Raw genomic sequence first — 21937 nt, forward strand, 5'->3', positions numbered from 1 at the left:
AAATTTCTACATTTGACTAACATCTAATCACGTTTAAAACCATGGTAGCCAAAATTCATAACATTGTCAACTACACGAGACATTTTCAGTGCATTTAAAAATGTAGACAAGTAATTGTAGAGTGTTGGTAGTTACTCAGTGAATTATTTATAGCACTGATAAAGACAATAGGTAAAAAAATCGATTACACTTAAACACATTAATAAATAAACTAAGAATATAATTTTCAATGAATTAATGTCGAGTCCTACAGTCACAATTTCAAATAATGGTAAAGAATTTTTTTTAGTTGGGGTCAAACTCATTTTTATTAGCAAGTTACATACGTAAGTAAAGTAGGTTTGCTAAAGTTTGGTAGATATTGTGATGACAAGTATGCGTTGATTGCTTCATTCAAGCTTGTGATCAAATAACAATATGAAATTATTAATTTCATTTAAAATACGTAATTAAAATAGGGGGTGATGAGTAAATGGTTCACTTGTGTAACATCTCGCAATGTTACTTGACTTACCAGTCCACTCAATAACTTCAAAACGTTGACCGCCTTATATTGCTTACACTATTAAATTTATAGTTTGTTAAAAGATGTAAATAACCAAGCATAAGAAACTTGTTTATGCTTACCTTGTAACTCTTTTGGATCATTAATTTGAACTTTTGGCTATATAAGTTAATGATTTACGAGAGAAACATATTCTTCGTATGTATAACAAGTAAACAATTAAATGGACGTTTTAGTCTATATAAATCTATATTAACAATGTAAGCTATATATATCAGTATGTATTGGTTCAGGTTATCAGAGTTCACATCACTAGAAGGAGCGACAACCTGTAGGGGAAAGCTAGGAAAGAAAATAGTAACAACGCAATAATAGTCAAGTCAAAACAATGAAGATTTCCAATAGAAAGATGAAAGTAAAAAATGAAGCGTTTGGCATCATATCGTGTTCATGATTAAGAGGATAATAATGAATGCGCTGTTTGGTTTAAATGCAAAATACTATGAAAAATGTAATCTAAGATTTGAAACCATAAACAGGATGTCTAAAACTCTTCAAATGACTTACACCAACAATGAGTGATTTCATAACCCTATGACAAGTCGTGAAATAACTTCTCATACTACTTGCTTGCTCCATTAACAACCAGAAAATCTTCTTGAATAGATCCTAATTAACATGGTACTTCCACTTAAGGTTCTCTGTTGATCACTCACAAATATCAATTATATTTAATGTCCATTAAGTTCCATAGTTTATGAGGAGTCACAAGTCTCAGACTTTTATTTTTAATACTGTAAATTATAATTTATGGACGAATTAATCAGATTTAGGATAACAAGTCTTGGATTTGGGCGCGAAATTCACACACCCATTTGTCTAAATAGCGTCTTGTCAGTTCGTGATGAAAAACCGTAAATCTAATTCCTAAACTCAATCATCAACTGTGAATCATATTCCTTATTCTTCAAATTACTTTATAACCCTCATTTAGTCCTAGTAAGTAGGTAGACACTCTCAAGATCACTTTGGAGTCGCTCAAAGATCGTCCATAAATCATAGTCTCAGCAATTGTTCTTGCTGTTACTTACCTTAGATGCTGTACGAAAGACAAAGTGTTGAAATACATTTATTTCTCCTAATGTAAAAAATAATTCAAAACAGAATACTGTCCAGATAAATAATCAGACTACTTGAATTTAGACAAAATATTACTTTTCCTCTCAAATTCACTATGATCTACATATAATGATGGACTTAAGTACATACCTCTCGATCACTATAACAATGCACTCAAAACCAAATACTTAACTTGGTGAGATGAGTACGTATGCATGGTTTCATTCATACAAACTTTTAGCACCAAAACTAGGGCCTAGTTATCAGTTAAACCTAGTGACAGATCAACAAAATTGTCATGTTGCCCATTGACAAAGTTGCAAGATAATAGTTTCTGGTATCTGCTTAGGCTTAAACTCTAATGTATTCATCTAAAAGTAGTTCCACAGTTAAGAAAAAAATCAAGCAGTTATTAGCTTATTACCCTTAGGATATGAGGAATAATCAGCGCATATTTGAGAGCTTTAAATTATTTTTATTCTCATTTACTGCTATTGATTTGTTTGTGTCCACAGCTTAACACTGAAAACATCTTTCTCATGATTGCCGGTTGTATGTATGCTAACAGGTGGATGTCACTTTACATCCAAACATTCACAGTTAGCCACACTGGTGTCTGAAATCAGTGCTTACCTATCACACCTTATCGCTGGTGGACATACGACTTTAAATAGACTAAAGTTTCACTTTATGCACCCTAATTATGGCACTTCAAATGTTCTGCCAAATTAACTTGAAGAAACAAGCGAAGGGAAATTTAGGCGAAGTGAAATTTTATTTTCTGAACTTGATATAATTTTATCTATAAATTGAACTAGTTGCATAAATTAATTAACTACAGTTCCATTTTTCAACACTTATACCATGGTACAAAAACCCTTCCTCAAAACCATTTTTGAAATAACATTGGGAATAGGACTGCTGTTTTAAAATTTTGTACATACTTTTGTTTGTCTGTTTTCCCTCTGCATGAAACTGCTCAAATGTATCTTCGCTGATCACGAATCTGGTATGTTAATATAATAACACTGCTGTTGTTTGTATCATAAACCAAATACGATCCACTGCATCAAATCAGCAGATAACGATATAACATCAATTCCAAGTACACCAACTTTGGGTAATAAACTCATATCAGTCCGCCCAACAACACTGCGTATTCCTGAATATTTAACTGGTGAGTAGAATAGTTTTAAATATACTGACTGCATATTTCGTATATTAGTTTGCTGTAAATAATGTAGTGGTTTTCACAAGAATTCGTTTCAAATAATAGCGAGTAAGATATCAACAAGGGGAAATGCTTAAGAATATGTCAATTATTTCGAAACGTTATTAGCAAATCTTTTATTTGCAGCAAGATTCATGATTCATAGTAAACAATTAAGGATTTGTTATAATTCAACCACGTAAATAATAATCGCGGTTGCAAAAGTAGATGATAAGAAATTTTATCAACTGTATGAAATTAATCTGAAAATTATAATACCAGATATTCCTTTTTATAAACTGACATCATAATACAAAACAACACTGTGAAAGTTAGCGCTTTTACACTCAAAGTGATATTGTGACTCGTTCACCTTCTAAAACCCTTTTTTGTATATGTATTGATTATGAAATATTTATTTCGGGACTCCTGTAAAATGTTAAACATACATATTGCTCTTTAAAATGTACCATGATTACAGTTTATAAACACAGAAATAGTGTAATTTGAATGTATTAGGATGGAAAAATATATGTACTGTAACCAGAGTTATGTGCTACATTTTTCTTTAACAAATTTTTAATAAGTCAGTTGTTTCTATTCAATAGATCACCCAAAACCAATACAAACTAACAGACATTGATATTAAATTATATTTATACTGCGAACAATATTGTTTAATATATAAAGGAGAATATTAGCATATGTTCCTATTTACATTCTGTAATAACATGTCCCTAATAAGGTAGATTTACTAATGGAAAATGTATATCTCATTTTTATTCAAATGGCGATGAAAAAATCAAATACATAAAAGCCATTATGCGCCATTGATTGGATTCAGAACACTATCATGTCTCAAGATAAAAATTACTCAAATAGATCAGACAAAAAACCAATTTAATCAAAAAATGCCAATAAAGTGTATGGAGAGGACACTATTAGAAAAAACATGCCAGTTGACTTGAAGCTTTCTTATGTGTGGAAATATCCACAAAAGCCTCTTATTGTGACAGTGTGCATTTGAGTTCTTCTACAGCTTTATTTTAAAAAATGGTCCCTTGTAATACTATATAGTTCCTAGCATTTCAGACATGAGAATTAGTTATTACTATGATTATTTTAAATTGATATCAGGTTTGGTTCAGCTACTTCATTTTGACTCTACGTTGGTCTCAATTAAACTTAAGCAACAACTTCAACTCAGAAGTATAAATTTTACTTACTATTTACACATGATTCATTGTACCTGTTTTTGTTTTTGTTTTAAACGGGAATATCCTTGAGACCTTGGTGTCTAGCTACGAGCGGTGGACATTTTTGACGAAGATCGGATTTGTATACCTGGCGGTTCTTCATGAATTGCTGTGAATTAGGTCATGGTTTGTAAGGCGATTGAACGAATCCGCTTGATCGCTTCCGTATATTGTATTGTTAGCTTATTAAAGTGGACACACTGTTCCGTTTGAAGTCGCGATTCTATAAGCACGTTACTATAAGCCAAAATTGACACTGCTCATTGAAATAATATGAACAATAAGCATATACATAGATTTCAAATAATTTTACGCAAAAACAACCTTTAACTATGTTTGATACCTGCAGATGTTTTTTCAAATCTACCTATTCAACGGTCTCATACAATTTTATCATAGCTAAACGTAATTAACCCATGATTTGTATTAGCTATTTAAATAATACTCATTCTTTACATAGGTTGCACAAATTGTTGACGCCGGCAACTATAGTTTTTGAATGTCTGTACAAATAGGCAGAGACTTCCATTCATTCAAGTTAAACTTATCAACGAAGATAAATTCCCACACTATGTAACTGTGATGCTAATCAAACATTAATAATTGTTCAGTTACTTTCCTTCTAATCAGTTTTCTGTTGTATCATTTACTTATTTTAAGCCTTAGGAGGTGTAACTCTTTGCTCTGGTCTTCATGAAAGTATGACCGAAGAACGTGTGAAGCCAATGCTCAATGGAAAAGTACGTGTTTCTCCAATAATGTAACTTGATTTACTGATGCTTAAGAGGAGATACTTAATACAGTCTTATTTAGGGCATTGTTTAGCATTATAGAAAAAACAAGTTCATCGTTACGGTTCATAGATATGTTTAGCCTTTTATTAACTTGAACAACAATCGTCCTCATTATACATAAATGACACGAGATCACACTCTGCTTTTAATTACATTTTATGAAATAGTGAATCGGATTAGTGTTACTAGTCTGAGCTCCTGCACTCGACTTCGTACCTACTATACATTAAATATCCGTCTGTTTCTAAGTCCCTTTCAAAATGAAGACTTTTAATTCAGTCGTTATATAACAATAATTTAGCGTAATTTGATAAACGAATAAACCCCATCAGACTCATACTTGGAATGTCGTCCAATTTACATCAGGGTAATAAGTGTAAATTCCTTGAAGATACAAAACATCTGTTCGGAATAAAAACAGCACTTAAAAGTTATATTTTACTAAGAATTATAAAATGAACCACAAAGAGAAAGAATAGATAACTCTGTTCTTAAAATCGAATAGGGTAGGTATTTCAAAACACTCACAGTTTCAATATCTGTTACCATTTACTTGCCCTAAACTCTGAGCTACCAATTAAATGACACACTAAAAATTTGGTAGAATACTTCTCAATGTGAATTAGTAGTTGGGTATTTGTAGGTACAAATCGATCACATAATTCTGATAATCTTCATCTTCTCATAGCATTGTTCAAATATTGTAGTCTAACTCTGTTATGCACAACGTTCATTTCAAAATCTAAAAAACATATAACTACTTCTAAAAACGAAAATAATAAAACATGAAAACTGTTTAGAATATCCAGTGTACTAAGAAACTAATAGCCTTTTGTGACTGAATTATATGTTGCGAAAATATTCATGCATTCATTTTGTGTTGTCTCTATATAGGGTGAAACAGCTACAGCTTCACAACAGCCAGTACAGATGTCAATTAATGCATCTTCACCTGCCGCTCTATCAGAATGGGATTTCGATGTAGATAATGTGCATTCGACGAAGAATTTAGTTAAGTCGGGGTATGTTCCTATAAGTTTATCTATAATTTGAAAGGTTTCTTATCTCTTTTATCATCGATGCTCGAGGTGGCCTTGTCGAAGCTCAAAGACGACCTGGTTTACGATTTCTTGTACCACCTAATGCACCATCTGGACCACTACGTATAATTTGTCGTTTACTCCGCCCAGAAGCGATTGACAATCCACCAATTTTTAATGACGGTGATTGCTTAGCCTGTCGGTAAGTAATTTTACATTTTTTAACTACACAAGTGCGCGATAGTTTATCTTAAAAAAGAAAACGAGTATTTATTACTTTTCAGTTAGGTCTAAGATTCTGAAAATCTGTCTTTTTGTTATTGATAATCTGCTAAATGACTGGTAATCTTATAATTTAATAATTGAATTTATGAGCCAATAATAAAATACTACAATCTCCACAAAACCCCCGTCTTATTATAATCTTATAATTCTTCTGAACCATCAGTTAGAATCTCTGATTGAATAATATACTGAGGATAGATTGAAAAGAATATTCTTTATTAACAGTCAGGTATTTCGATATGAAGAGTATGTCTAAACACTTATCCATTGAGTTAAAAATACCAGAATCATGTTTGTTTCCAAGTGTAGCTTACCAATTCTACTTTGAGTAGTTACTACAATTGTCAAAAACGACAACGAACGTTTCTTAACTAGAGCAATTAGCCCAGAGAATGCACTACTGCTAAAAGCATTCACATGACCTACAAATCTTCTCCACCATTTCCTGAAATACTATCATTCGTGTTCTTGTTTGACATCATAGTAAATTTTAAGAGCTGTCAGTTTTACATTTTCAAATCCAAACACATTCAAACAGGAATAATATATTTAACTCATAACAAAATCGACACACGTCATTAAATATAGTTACCGTTTTCGTATCTTATCAAATTTCCTTGGTAAGTTTGTTAATTGCAGATCATAAACGTTCAGTGTTTATAGTCTACAAATTGATGTAAATGAAGACACGAGCACTGTATAAAGTTTAAACTGTTTTAATTATGGTCTGAATTAATAATAGAGTCGAATGCAATGAAATCATAATCCCGGTTAGCTTGAAACCAAATAACCAAGCTCAGAGAACGAACCTGCATCCAAATCTAAAATAAGCTAGAAATTGTTAGCAAAAGCAATAATTAACTAAAAATACAATTGTAATAACGGTAAACGAAATTTACAGCTCATTTGTAATTAAACTAATGAATTGAATTTTCCTTTTAATGGTAATCTGAGGATCAACGCTTTGTTACTTAGTGTGTAACATTTTTTATAGGATTATTGAAATGAATCCAAACCAGATGCGCTTCAGTTTACCTATACTTGTTGAGGTGCCTCATATAGCATCTATTAAAGGAAGAGAACGTGAAATTATAATTGTTAGAAGTGAAACGGGAAATTCATGGAAAGAACACACATTAGAAGCAAATGAGCAGGCGATAAATGATTCGTTGGGTGATGCATTTGGTAAGCTTTTTGTTTTTCTTTGCTTGGTTGGTTTAATCTATGTGTTCCTGTCTTACTGATTTAACTTGTATGCCAAGTGGAAGTCATTAACATAAGAAGATAGTCGTCATGTAATTACGTTACCTATTTTCTCCAGCGGGTTAAAAATTTAATGTGATTTTTTAAAGAAATAAACGTATAAAACTGAGATCTCATAGCAACAATATTACTGTTAAGCCACCAAATCAAGTTCAGTTATCCAATTTCATCATGTACATTCAGCATTACTTCTCCCAAATACTTAATTTGAATAGCAAATAGGGGTTCACTAGTCGACAACTTTGAAGTAGTACATTTTTAGGAGATCTAAAGAGAAAATACTGTTCATAGTACAAAGTTAGTCTTTACTGAAAACGTGCAGTCAATAGTATAGTGGAAGATAACTCGAATCTATGATAATCGTGGTAAAGACTGGAGGGTATGATGAGTTTTCGGGAAGGCAGCTCTTTAAACTTTCTGTTTTTGTAATCTCATGGAATTTTGTGCCTAGAAAATCTTAAGTACAACAAGAATAAAAACTGTGACAATATGTTTATCGAGATAATCGGTTTCTGAGATATTCATAAGTTATAACGAGTGTTCATGATTCAGTTTAAAAAAAGTCTGTACTTAAATAAAATAAGAATGTGTCAGTTACTGATAGCCAAAACGAAAACTTCTTCACTTTGTCTCAGCTGTTTTCAATTTATATTAACTATCAATGAAAACAACAACTAGTAATGAACTTTATAGGCTCTGGCTGAATGTTGTGTATTCAGAGGTAATTAAGTTTTCAAGGGTTTAAACTTGTATTTTGACGTACTGTTCTCTCCATTACCCTTAGACCAATCAAAATGTAGTTTCAAACGTCCAATGGACAGACTACTTCTTGTTCAATAAATAATGATTTCCAACATTACCCCTGTTGCCTGAAATTATTGCCACAGTTATGTGATTCTTGACCCCCTATTGATGAAACTTCAGGGGTATGATTATCAATGTCTAGTAATAAGTGATTGGTTTACTTGTATTTCGAAATGTGTGCTAATGTATTCAGCAACATACTGTTTGTTGACTGTAGATGGCACACTGTTGTAATCTGTTGAAATCCGTCTAGCACAAACTGTTTTGATTGGATATCGAAATTTGCACATTTTAACTTCTTTGAACTTATTAGGTTTCATTGTCATGAAATTGTAACTTAAGAAAAAAATGACATCAAGTATATTGGGGTCGGCATATGATATTAGGATGGAAAGTATGGTCAATTTTCTTATTGATCACGCGTCGACCGAACTTAACTTTTTCAGTGATGTAGATTAAAGTGATCACTTAACGTGACGAGGGAAAATTAATAAAAATTACGTGTATATAATTTCTTTGTCAGCGTTCAGACTATGCATGTCATTGAAAGTAAACAAGAAAATTTGATAACTAATTCTTGGTTATGATGATAAGCTTTTTATCAACAGACAGATTTCTAAAGAGGAGGAATGTATTTGTAAAATCTCAGGGAATGAATTTGAAGTAAATCCAACAATCGAAACAAATAGTATCGACAATTTTGATGTTTGATTATATTTCCTTGAAAAAGCTTGGATCAGATTGACAGGCGAAACGATGGATTAACTTCAAACTCATTCGCTGAGATTTTACAAATACATTCTTCCTCTTTAATGTCTCACATCAACTCGGCACCCATATACTGTGAAACTATTCGATCAAATTTAGACGAAAGTTCTTATTTAGACAGATTTCTATCACAGCGATTATTATGCCTAAAATCTAATAAAATCTTGAATGGACAAGAAGAAAATTATTTTCCATTTAGTTATTTTATTGAATCATTTTAACATATCATTCAAGCTGGTAAAAACTTCCATAAGCATATGAACAAATCACTGCGGTAAGATAATCTAAACGGGATATGTAATTAATCTGAAACTATCTCCAGGCTACCTTTGGAAACAGCAATTTTTTAACAAAATAGAGATGTTTTGTATCGCTTAAAAAATGGCATCAATAATAGCCCAAAAATATTGTGTTCTCGAGTATCATAGTCTGTAATTAAATAAATAATCCATATCAGAAGGGTTTTGTGGATATTATAGTAATGTCAGTGATTGAGATCATGAGTCAATTGAAGCTAGACCAGCATGGAAAACGTGGAAGCACTGGACGGCCGTTTCGTCTTATTGTGAGACTCCAGGTTTTCCATGGTGGTCTAGCTTCAATTGACTCATGATCTCAATCATTGAAATTAATAATTGTTGCATAATTTTACAATGTTATCAACACTAGAATTATTTTCAAAAATAAATTGTCCATAAAGACTCCAATATAGAATAAAGTTTTTCTGTGATTGATTAGATATGACCAGAAACTATTAAACAAAAATAGTTATAAGATGGATGACAACTGGGCATTAAATGATGTTGTAATAGCTCGTGAAAAATAGGTCACAAAATTTTAGAAATTAATATTATTAAGTACAAAACTTAATTTATGCAAAGTATGAAACTAGTTGACGTAATTACTTACAATATACGGCTGTAATACTGACAACGCACTAATTGCACTCTCTTCAAAAACACAGAAACCATACATGATTTATAAAACTACAGTTATTTATTTCTTAAATGTGTGTTAATACACAAACATAACAATACTGAAGATACACACATCCTGAAGGCTCCAAGGGACCTCTGCAAGTGATTATAAACGGTGGAATATTGTCGATTTTGCGTTCTATGTTAACTTAACATGGTAATATTGGATTTCTGTTCGATAGACTTAGTTATACTAAACAGTGTCTAATAAAGCTATGATGTATTTGCTGGTCATTCTATCTACCCAGTTGTATCCACAAAAACAATCAGACATAGAAGTCGTTTGAAAATTCCTGATCACTAAAATGAAGATAATCCACAATATCCTGATTTTCTAGATATTCATGTTTTTCAAGCTCTATTTTTCCTCCATGGATCCGTGCTCTTAATCAGTCCTAAATTTAAGTATTTCAGTGTTTTGGTGGTGAATAACGTTACTTCAAAACTAATTTAGTTACAGTGAATATTTTCATCCAATGTTAGGCTGGTACCAGTATCCCTGAGAGCATTATTCAGTACAGTTACAAAGACAAACAATAAGACATTGCTAATTAAGGATGGTGATCTATTTCTGACATTATTCTTACTCTACAAGCAAATTTATTTTCATTTTGATTACGTTTTGTTTAAGATCTAGTAAATCTTTAATATATATATCATTCTTGATCTCTCTATATTTTGTTCGACACTCAGATCATTCTGACTTGAATACTTCAAGTCTTAACAAACGCATTCATCGAATTTTGACCTACGACCTTCCACAATATTTCGCGTTAATTTCGAGATTTCGTCAAGAGGTTGCTTTCATTGGTTCAGATGGTGGAATTATTAGCTCCACCGTAGCACCACAAGTCCAAGTTGTGTTTCCTCCAGGATCACTTCAAAAAAGAATTAAAGTTGGCTTGCAAGTATGTAATTTACCTAATCTCATTCACTGTATTTGAATATCTGGAAATATTACTTAGTATAATAGGATTTTATGATATACACAATTGTCATAAAAGTTTTTAAGACATGGTACTTATATTTATGTTCTAGGCCCAAATTATTCCTAATGATGTCATCAACCGTTTAGCGGATGGTCGTGTTTCTGTATCTCCTGTCGTAAGCATTGAGCCAAGACGACGCAAATTTCATAAGCCCATCACACTTACGATACCGGTTCCACGTCATTCAGCCAAAACTATTCCAGATACAACAAACAGCTCACCAAAAGTTCGACTTCTATGTAGTCTATCTGGTGGAATAAATCCAGCCGTATGGGAAGATATAACTGGTTCAACACCTATGACACATCATAAAGATTGTGTTTCATTTACTACAACTGTTTCTGCTAGGTAAGTTCATTTTCTATTTCATCATAGAAATAAATAACAAGTGAACTGATATGAACTTACTAAAATTTTAGATAACCATTTCTTTTACTGTACTCTTGAATCCTTACATTTCCTGAGAGAAGGAAGATTTCATTTCATAGGTCGATAAAACATAAGTGAGGCCTGAAATAAAATGAAATAATGGAATTTAGTTTTCTTTTTGAATCATGTATAAAACATGAATCCTGGAAAACTATCACATCCTTTTCATTAGGTAGGACCTAATGTTTACTCAAATTTACCAAGCATTTACAGAATATTAATTCAGAATGTTATACGGATTCATTAAATTAATTTTTAAATTCTAAAGATACAACTCAATTAGTGAATAATAAAAGCAATAGCAGTTGGATGTTATTATGAAAGAAGTACTCTCGTGAACATTGCTATATAAATGAGTCATTATTCATAAATACGTTATTCATTTCAAAAAACCATATTCGAAATAATTGGAGGGAAAAGAAGATAAATTTATGCAGATATGATATGGTATTTAATGGTTGTCTGACTAAGATTAATCCATGATGTAAACTGCTTAAGTTGTAAAAATAACTAGAATGTAATATGGGAAATAATGTAGCGGGTAGAGTAGTTATTATAAAATGATGTCAAAATTGGTTACACCTCATGAAATGTGAAAATATAGAATTTCTGTAAAGTAATTTGGTATAAATAGATTTTTCATTTTTACTATTACAGTTAGCATCAACTGATTGTATAAATCAAAATCGTTAAAGCTGATTGAGAGCACAATTCATAATTTGAAATGAGAAGTCATCACTATCAAACTACCCCCTTCTATGAGTAACGTAGGTCACAAACGTAAAACTAAAATTTTGGCCGTTTAACAGACTGATGGAAAACAGTAAAAAAATGTACTGCTTGACGCAAATATGATAACCGTCTTCTCATTGGTAATAAAATAACAGCTGTAGACCTCAAAAGAAATCAGTAAATAACGTTTAACCTAAATGACAATGTTCATTCTACTTGAGTTATGTATAATCGACTGTTCACTGAGTAGTAATAATGTCATGTCCGCCTAGTCGTTTGGTGCTGATCATATTTTGTCGATCAAACTTCAGTGTCACAGCCAGTCTAAGTGATTCAACATCACTACGTCTTTAAGATGAATGTGGATTTATCTGAAAAACGAGTTATAACAGGAAATATTTCTTTTAAAGCTCTTTAAAGCTATAATAACATCACAGTACTCGAAAGGTTATAATTGTAACTTATTGTCCCCTTCATTTTCACGATGTTTGTTGTGCTTGCTATTAAAAAATCAAATTAGTATAAGGGATTTGTGATGGTAAAAATTTTGCAGTTTAACTCATATTTGCTGGACTAGAGAAAATGTAATCATTCTGCAGTAATTTCCATTTCACTTTGTTTTCCCTAATAATACAGTACATTGATGATCTCTTCAAAAACAAATACCATCTTTGTTTCTTAATATTTGTATGCCTGCACCTCGTTATATTTGAATATAGATTGTGGTTAATGGATTGCCCACCTGATATTCCGGTTACAGAGCTAGCAACTCGCATTTACGATGAAAGCATTGAACCACCGATTTTGGGGAGATTTGTTATTTATGCTCGTCAGTCGACCGATCTAGAAACAGAAGTTGAACTGAAAACGCCAGATAAACTACAAAGACAACTTCCTCATGCTCAAGATATGAAGAGAAGTATTTCACGCACCAAAACGTTTACAACCGAATTCGCTCAAATTAGGTGCATTTGCCTGACAGACGGCAACAATGACAAAACTCTGGAGTGTTTAGAACATTATTGTCAAGTTGCGATCGGTCCATTTGTAGAGGTAAATAAATAACTTGATGCTAAAATCCCTCTGTTCTTCTTATAAGAATATATATTTGGCAAACATGTACATGCTTATTTGAAAATACCTATTTATATGAATAACAACAGTCTTCAGGAAACCGAATATATGAGTCCCGTTTTTTGTTCATCGATTTCATAGGGTCACTTCTACAACGAAGAGTACAACCGTTTAAGTCAAGCTCCTTGATCAACACTTACCCGGTAGTTAATGACCTTAATTCATGCCCATCTATTGTTGATCCTGAAATAAATAACGTTTGTTACTTAACATATACATTTCATTTATTATCTCAGTAATTATACCCTCCGAAATTGAAGCGCTTCAAATTTCCGTTTTCATAAATACTAATTCTAATATTTGAACTTATTCAGTTATCATCAAAATACATCATTTACCATCAGAAAGTAATTTAAAATCTCCACTGTTCAGTGCCCTTTGATTCATGTATACTGCACAGCCGTTAATTTGTTGGCGTTTACTATTTCTGTAACATTAAATAAGAAACATACTTTTGTGATATCCTAAAGTGTAGAAAATTGTATTTCTTAAGTTTTGTGACTTAATTTAAGTCACTTTTTCAGAGTAAGTAAATAACCTAAATAAAATTTACACAAGTTTGAATAGTACAAAAGAAACAATTCGATCGTACTGTAAACATCGAATGCCTGAATCATCTATACAACAGTTTAAACTAAACATTCTTCCTTATTTGCATTGTTAAATAGAAAGTGCTCAGGCTAGCAAATGAAAGCTATGCATGCTATTTCCAAAACTGCTCGCTTGATAGCTAGAATATCAAAGCGATGTATCGAAAATTATTTTCCAAAGTATTTACAGAACTATTCTCAATATGTTTTCAAGATTAGACAATGACTTGTTTTAAAATTGACTTATTTTCCAAATTACCGTATTCAGCCTGTTTACGCATTCCTCAAAACTACCAAAAAAGGCAACTATTTCTTTTGGTTGCATAAAGCAAATCAATTCACTGTGTGTAAACTTCCTTAACCAATAAATGTAAACTTATTGTGAATACTCATATGAAATAGTTCTCCTTGGAAAAGATGCTGACAAAATGCCGAGTTTTGTAAACACCCTAAGTAACAATTCAAGCACGTTTGGGATATCGTTTGTTCCCTCCAAATACAAAAGACTGCCTAAGCATTGGCTCGCATCAGCGCCTGAATTGACGGTAGGAAGTGAAGTAGTTGGACACATAGATTGCTTTAATTATCTTGGGAGCCTCGTCAGTCCTTAAAATCTGGTATCTGACGAAATTAATGCACCGATTCAGAACGCTCGACTGGCTTTTGCCAGCTTGTGTCGCTGGTGGCGTAGGCGAGATATCCGTCTGCCAACCAAATAACGAATTTACTGTGCAGTAGTTTGCTCTGTTCTACTTTAAGGATGTGAAACATTGCCATTAAGAATGGAGTATACTCGTAGATTACTAGTATTCGATCACAGGTGTTTCCGAAGCATTTTCGTGTGTAGTGAGACCGCTGAGTAACCATTGCATAGGAATATGGTACTAGGTAAGTGTGGGAAACTGATTGATGAGGTAGTAAATCTCGATCAGCTGAGGTGGTTGAGAAAAATGTTACGTATGCCCAACCACCGCCTACCTTGACTTTCCATGTTCACTGCTGTACATGTAGACTGGAATAAATTTAGAAGCAGCCAAACCAAGACGTGGTATCAGTCCATAAAGCCATCAGCAATAGAACTTAGACATGTTAAAGGGTACGGACTACTTGGTTGTGGTCCGTTGTGATTGTCGTAGCCAATGGTTAGAGACTTTAAGTCAAACTGCTCAAAATAATTTGAAATGGCACAGGTACATCCATTCTTTGTCTTCCCTCGAATCCTGGGTTTATGAATCCTCCATAACAGTTTTCATTTTTGTCTCACTAATTTATACCTTTCTGAATCGCATGTTCGATGACTAATTTTTTCCATTATCACTCACGCTGTTACTACCTCTATTATTCTGGGATTTGGCCTGACAATTTCGTCTCTCTGTGTTGATGGAGTATAGCAACCCGAACCGATATACATACTTACCAGGTTCTAAGTTGTAACTAACTGACTGACTAGCGTGAATATTCTATTCAAGTATTTTTAACCATACTTGTATTGATCATAAACAATACAAAATAAAAGGCCAAACTGGACAATCAAATATGTAGTAAAAAAGTTTATCTTTCCTAATTATCGCACAACCTAAGGATAGCAAACACAAGAAAAAAGGGAGGATACAAAGGTTTAAAATCATTAGATGTGCACTATTCTTGACAAACGCTTTATATAGGTGCACTCAAACGAACAGGATCCACATCACGTCATAACAGAAAAGATCTGTAACTAACAGCTTTTATTTTAAGGGTTACAGTTGTTTGACTAGAGTCGGGCAAACAGTTAATAACCTTATAGTGTTTCTTCATCTTATTATTTTAATTATTCTGATGCCCTAAACTCCTTTAAACTCAACTTGAACCTTTAAATAACAAATATATGTTATGTTAATCCGTTAATTTAGCACATGATATGATTGACAATCAGCCTAGCGTCTTTGATGGTCCTTTTCCCTACCCAGCCTTGCCTGTTGAATCCAGAACACCACTATATGAATCATTTATTTCAGACATACTTTGTTTGTATACAAGCAAATGAGACCACATCATACCATAAAATAAAAAAAATAACATTTGTACAAGATCAAGCCAAAAAGTAGCTGTGAATATGAGAGACTGTAATTAATAGACTGAGTATAACTTAAGAATAGTAAATCGTATAATGATAGTTTATATGTCAAAATGAAGCTTATAATAAGTGGAATATAAATATACATAATCTAGTTATTCATGAGTTATACAATAGGAATATATATAATATTAGTCCATTAATAGCTCTCAGAAGTTACCCATAATTTCATCTTCGCTAGGATATAACACAATCAGTGATGGTCCACATTACCACTAACTTTTATCCATGGTTTAAAAAAATATCCAGTACGAAAGGCGACATTTTGTGACCCCGTTATCCATGAGCCCATCAAGGTAATAAGTGATCAAATAACCCTACGTGTGAGGTCGTCGATGGGCACTGAGGAGTTCCATACTAAGACGAAACGTCTGTCCAGTGCTTCCAGCTTTCAGTTGTGGTGTAACATTGATCGGTTCATGATTTCAATGAAAATCTACAATGTCTACACCTCCATACTGAAAAAAGATATCGTCAGCTTTGAGCTTTTTAATTCTAATTTATTTTTTTCATTTGGTACTACACATGGGTTCCTTCTGGCATATCAAAAACTGTCCTGTCACACTAACATTTCTTTGTAACCCTATCGAAATATTAAGAAATTATTTACAATAATGCTTTGCCTTTTATTTTAGATTCAACAAAATAAGCCTATCTGGATTGAAATGGTTGGAAATCTGGTACCAGTGTTAAGATCTGATGAACAGTTGAACTTTGCCATTCGACCATTCCATGATAACAGAATTACATTCCCAGTTCGATTGCGAGACGTACTGGATCATGAACCAGATTCAAGTACAGTTACTGGAAAAATTGCATTTGTACGTGAACCACGCAAAGCTCAAACAACTTTGGATATGACTAGCGCACAACAGCAACGTCTAATCACTCTATTAGAATTCAAGCTACCAATTCCAGATAAAACTATTGTGATATCTACAAGAGGTAATGTTGAAAAGATTAATAAAAGTCAAATTATAGTGCTCTGTTTGCGTACAACGTCTACTGACATTTTACTATTATCACGTTTGAAGGATATTTTAAGTGTGAATAGTGACAAACTCAGTAACCTGTATGTTTCATGGCACCACTGTTTAAGAGCTTTGGAGAGAAGCAGAAAAGACATTACTTTCCCAGTATTTTTACGTTCCTTCAGCTGGATAATTTAGTTAGGAAACCTCCATTATTTCAGACAACAGTGACAGTTTCTAAGAGAACTAGGATGTTAAATTCATAGCTTCACTTACATCGCTGGGTCGAAAAATTGAAAACTTGTAGAGGTATTCTGTTAGAATATAAGATTTAGCTGGAGAAAAACTACTTAATTTTATATTAATACATTTGAAAAACCTAAATACATGTTTGAATTCATAATTTAAAATAAACGTTAGAATCACTAATTTCTAATCATTAGGATATCACATACACATCATTATTGTATTACTAAATATGTATTATTTAGCCAACTGTATTTTTTACAATTAATACTCTTTGAAAGACTTAGAAAAACGAATGGTTTTTTCAATTTAGTGAAAACGGAACCCAACAGGTTTGCAGCAGACAAGTCGAATTTAACTGACCCATTACAAAATAGGTGAAAGCAAAGTGTAGATATTTTCATAACAAACAATATACATTGTAGCAATCTTCAAAACATACTAAATCAAAAAGTATTGTTGTCTTGAAAAACAAGTATAAATAATGTAGAACCAGATATTATCAGACGGTCTGAGCTTGATTGTCCACCAGGCACTTGAAATCGGCGGAGATTGTAAACGATTAGCGCCTCATCTTGGTTTCTCTGAACAGGATATTAAAACGATAGATAGAATTCCACTGAACGGTATAGCATCTAGTCGACTTGCGAATAAAAATCAGTGAGTGGAAAATATGATTACTTCATGGTAACACAGAGCAACGTTATGACGTTTGACAAAGATGCTTTAGGTAAGTGATCTGTGGAATCGTTCTGTGGACTAAATGATCCTATAAAAGCACAACATAGACCAGCGAAATAGACCACGACTAGCTAGATTCTAACCTAGCAGATAAGTTCAAAAACTAGCCTATCACTTCTCATCAAACAAAGAGTATTTTTTTCAATAAATTTTATTCAAGTTACATAGTTATACATATATCCAAATCAATCAAACAAAAAATTACCGAGTTTAAGGCAAATACATCTTTTGAAACTATGAAATGTGAATTTAGGATCGTTCGGAAAAGAAAATAAACTGATTAAGGCTGAAATGACTAGCATGTATTGTTAACTAGAATCAGTATATGAGTCAGTTGGATTTGTGAGATTATTAGTTAGAATAAATATGGATAACAAGAAGTGAGAGAAATAATAATGTGGGTATAAATTGCATCAGATGTTTAATGGAAGATAACTTAGTGCAGGAAATGGTAGGAATTAAGTAGGAAACAATAAAATGGGGTTAATCCTAACTAGTTTCTTCATGTGCTTACAAGACTAATAATAATGGTGGACATAATAATAATAATAATGATAATAACGCAAGGTCATGTGAAATAATAATAATAATACTGGTAGTAATAATAACAATTACAGTAACAATATTCGAATAACAGGAATTTGAAATATGAAAATACAAAAGGGGAAGACCGAATGTATATTGGTGAAACTGATACGACCACTGGCCTATTGGGCCTGAGATGGGTCAGGGTAAAAGAAGAGACTAAATAAATTTGTTTTGTACACGAAGCTTCGGTCTTTCAATCTGAATAACTAGTGCTTCCACCATCCTAATAACTTTGTTGGACGTTTTTGGCATACAATTGCCAATGCGATAAACTGCCAAAATGATTGATTTATGTTGACATTATGACCCATTTAAACCAAATGAGACATTACTGAGCTATTCATTGTATTGATTACGCTTGTGATTAGCCAGTGTGGAAAGTGTTTACGATCCCGAAACTGTAAGTCCCTAGAAATCCAGCCAACGTAACTTGTTCCACATGCTTAACTGAACTGAAAACGAAGGTGACTAATCAAGATAATTAGTCTTTTACTCTCGGAGTCACCATTGTACATTATTCGTAGCTTTCCTGCATCGAACGTCCTTTGAACTGTTGTGATAAGTCTCCCCAACATTATTTCACTGTGTGCAACGCCTCTGAATTTCAAGCACATAGATAACTCCTATAGTTTGGGTATTTATCACTTCTGTGATCATATATTTGTTCATGCACATTCCATCATATCCACTTCCTCTAAAAATATTGCACAAGGCCTTCAGCTCCTCTTCAGCTTCATCAGTTGAGCATATGGTCATTGAGTTTCTTTTGCACTTCAGTAGTAGGAAGTTAGGGAAACGTGTACATTGTTGTGTCCAAGTACTTTTATCACTTAGATCTATCAGCTCTTTTTGTCAGTAGGATATCCAAAATGCTATTCTGCCTTCACTTGCCTCTCCGTTTGTAAGCTTAGTTGCAGGACGCACTTATTAGATTGCCTTGAAACCTCTAGTTGTTCTATAATGTCTTTATAAAGGATGAACGTATCTTTCATATATCAACAATAAAATCTGAAAAACTTGTCTTGTGTTAAGATGACAGTCGTGTGTGGTACGTATACCTAATGAGAGCAAAATTCATTAACTATGTATTGCCTCCACTGAGGGATTTTTGATAAAATCAGATGATCTGATTAATGACATGAATCGAACATGTTGCATCATTTATAAAATAAAGATAAGTAAACAAATAGATGTGTTGCATTATTGTGTTGACCAAGCTGATTGTTCATCGTATATTTAGACAAACCAGCTGCTTACAACAAGTAAAAGTGATTATTGTTGTTCACATAATAAGAAATGGATTGAACAAAATGCAATAAGAAGTTAAGGCTTACTTATTAATTATTAGTTGCCATGGGAAGGCTAATCGTACTCCATCTCTCTTATTAATATTGTTTGTGTAGGGCTTTAGCTGTTAATCTCTCTTTTTCTGAACTAAAACCTTTTCGGTAGATTCTTGTGCCATTGAAATCGGTTGTATGACTAGGCTCTATTGAATCTAATTCTATCATTGACTTGTTTTCTAGTTTTTGTTCGGGTAAGACATTACGGCAGCTGAATGTCAGGGTAAAGGCACACAAATTTGCTTGAAGCACATTCCTAAATCAGATTTCAGAAAACGATCTTAATTTTCAGCCGAGAATTTAGGAAGCAGCACAAACTGTTGGTGACTTAATGATTAAATTTGCAGATAATTTCATACATGACTTCTAGTGCCATTAAATCATAAAAAGTAGCCTGTTGTATAAGGTAAATAGGAATGATAGTACTTGAGTGCCAAGAGTCTTGAACTGGTTTCTTTTTTTGGTATAAAATGTTAGTCACCTAGAATAATGATGGTTTGTTACCATTCTGATCGTTCAAAGTAAGAGCTCAGTGAAATCATGTTCTTAGTGATGTACTGGACAAGACACCTTTGTGGTGTACAAGTGCACAAATTTACATGTTTAGTCTCTAGAATTTCATCTTCTAAAAACTGTATTTTGCTTATCGGGACGTCTGAACAAAAGACATGGAAGCTATAAGTTGAAGTTTAGAAAACTGGAGACTTGTTTGTCTAAAAATTCCTTTATTTATGGATCAGAAATCCTGTTATGAGATTCTAAAGTTAATAATAAATTTAGAAACGTCACGTACGCTGAATTTTATTACTTTTTATTTGAAGATCCCTGACATATCTGCGTTCTCAGTGGTTAGCGAGTAGCCCGAAATTTCCACAGCTATAATTCATGAACAACTGTGAAGCTTTGTATTTCATTTCAGCCGAACGAACTCTTGTCTATTGATTCCGTTAGTGTTCATAATGTTGATAGTTTTTTCAGGTACACATAATTCGGTACTTAATATTACTAGTTACTACAAAAACGTCAAAATAAGGAAACATGATTGGTAACGTAAAATGCAGACAGCCCAGGGCTTCTGGCAGATAATTTGTCGTTGACCAGAGAAACCTCATTACTGTATTTTATTTCTTATGACTGCTCAAGTTGTATCACGTTATGGTGTATGAAACTAAGAAATGGTCAGCCATTAGGTCTTTTAGCTTGATCAATTGATCAACGAGTTTGGTAACTGACATTATAGTTACCTTGATTCTATATCATCTTCAGTTACCACGTTTCTAACAAAATAAAGTGCTTTAAGCCAGTCATCTTAGCTGCTCAAAACAATGATTATTCAGATTCACACATTATCAATTTCAGCCACGTTTTTATGCGTATTGGAAAACCTCTCTTGTCACCTTCACATAAATGTTGGCGACAACACTTAGTAACCGGAACGATATTGAAACATAATTAGCATTTGCCTTATGAAGTCAGTTCTTAGAAAATTATTATGATATCTAAAATCACCTTTTTGGGATTGATTTCAAGATGTTGGCTTAATTTCATTTTCGCTCATCAACACGGTTAATTTCTGCTTTGAGGAATAAATTTAGTTTATTATTATTACATCTTTATTTTTTATTTTTGTCATTATCATACACCTAGATAATCGTCTGGCTGACGCGCTCACTAAAATAAATCAGTTTGACGCTATTCCTCCAGTCATGACTGACTTACACCCATTAACGATGAAAGAAGAAAGAATAAATGAAACTGACGTCTTCGAGGGACGACCTATCCTGCCATTGGTTGCTAAAGAAATTTTACCACAAGTAACATTAAATGAAGTACTGACATATCCGAGACGTGAAGCAATAAATAGTTCTTTAGGTTAGATGCTTTTTGAAATTTTTTGAAAGACCATTGTTATTACTGTTAATTTCATAGTTCTAGGTCTTATGATAAAGCGTTCGAAGCTGCATTCTATCATTAATACAGTAATACGTAAAACGAAGACTCAATTCGGAAAAAAATCTTTGAATGTTACTAGAACTG

General features: G+C 32.8%; 1 protein-coding gene across 1 annotated transcript in view; it reads left to right on the forward strand.

The window, feature by feature from the left end:
- The window catches only part of ANK2_4 (Ankyrin-2), an 88107-nt gene that overhangs the window by 53440 nt on the left and 12730 nt on the right, over nucleotides 1-21937 (forward strand). Inside the window, exons 18-27 of the mRNA XM_051210900.1 lie at nucleotides 2706-2801; nucleotides 4751-4830; nucleotides 5779-5906; nucleotides 5941-6126; nucleotides 7204-7394; nucleotides 10715-10929; nucleotides 11060-11358; nucleotides 12891-13224; nucleotides 16647-16956; nucleotides 21548-21772. Of these exons, the coding sequence (XP_051070926.1) occupies nucleotides 2706-2801; nucleotides 4751-4830; nucleotides 5779-5906; nucleotides 5941-6126; nucleotides 7204-7394; nucleotides 10715-10929; nucleotides 11060-11358; nucleotides 12891-13224; nucleotides 16647-16956; nucleotides 21548-21772 (2064 nt within the window). The remainder of the gene's footprint in view (nucleotides 1-2705; nucleotides 2802-4750; nucleotides 4831-5778; nucleotides 5907-5940; nucleotides 6127-7203; nucleotides 7395-10714; nucleotides 10930-11059; nucleotides 11359-12890; nucleotides 13225-16646; nucleotides 16957-21547; nucleotides 21773-21937) is intronic.

This window comes from Schistosoma haematobium, chromosome ZW, assembly GCF_000699445.3.
Source record: "Schistosoma haematobium chromosome ZW, whole genome shotgun sequence".
In the NCBI taxonomy this organism is placed as follows: Eukaryota; Metazoa; Platyhelminthes; class Trematoda; order Strigeidida; family Schistosomatidae; genus Schistosoma; species Schistosoma haematobium.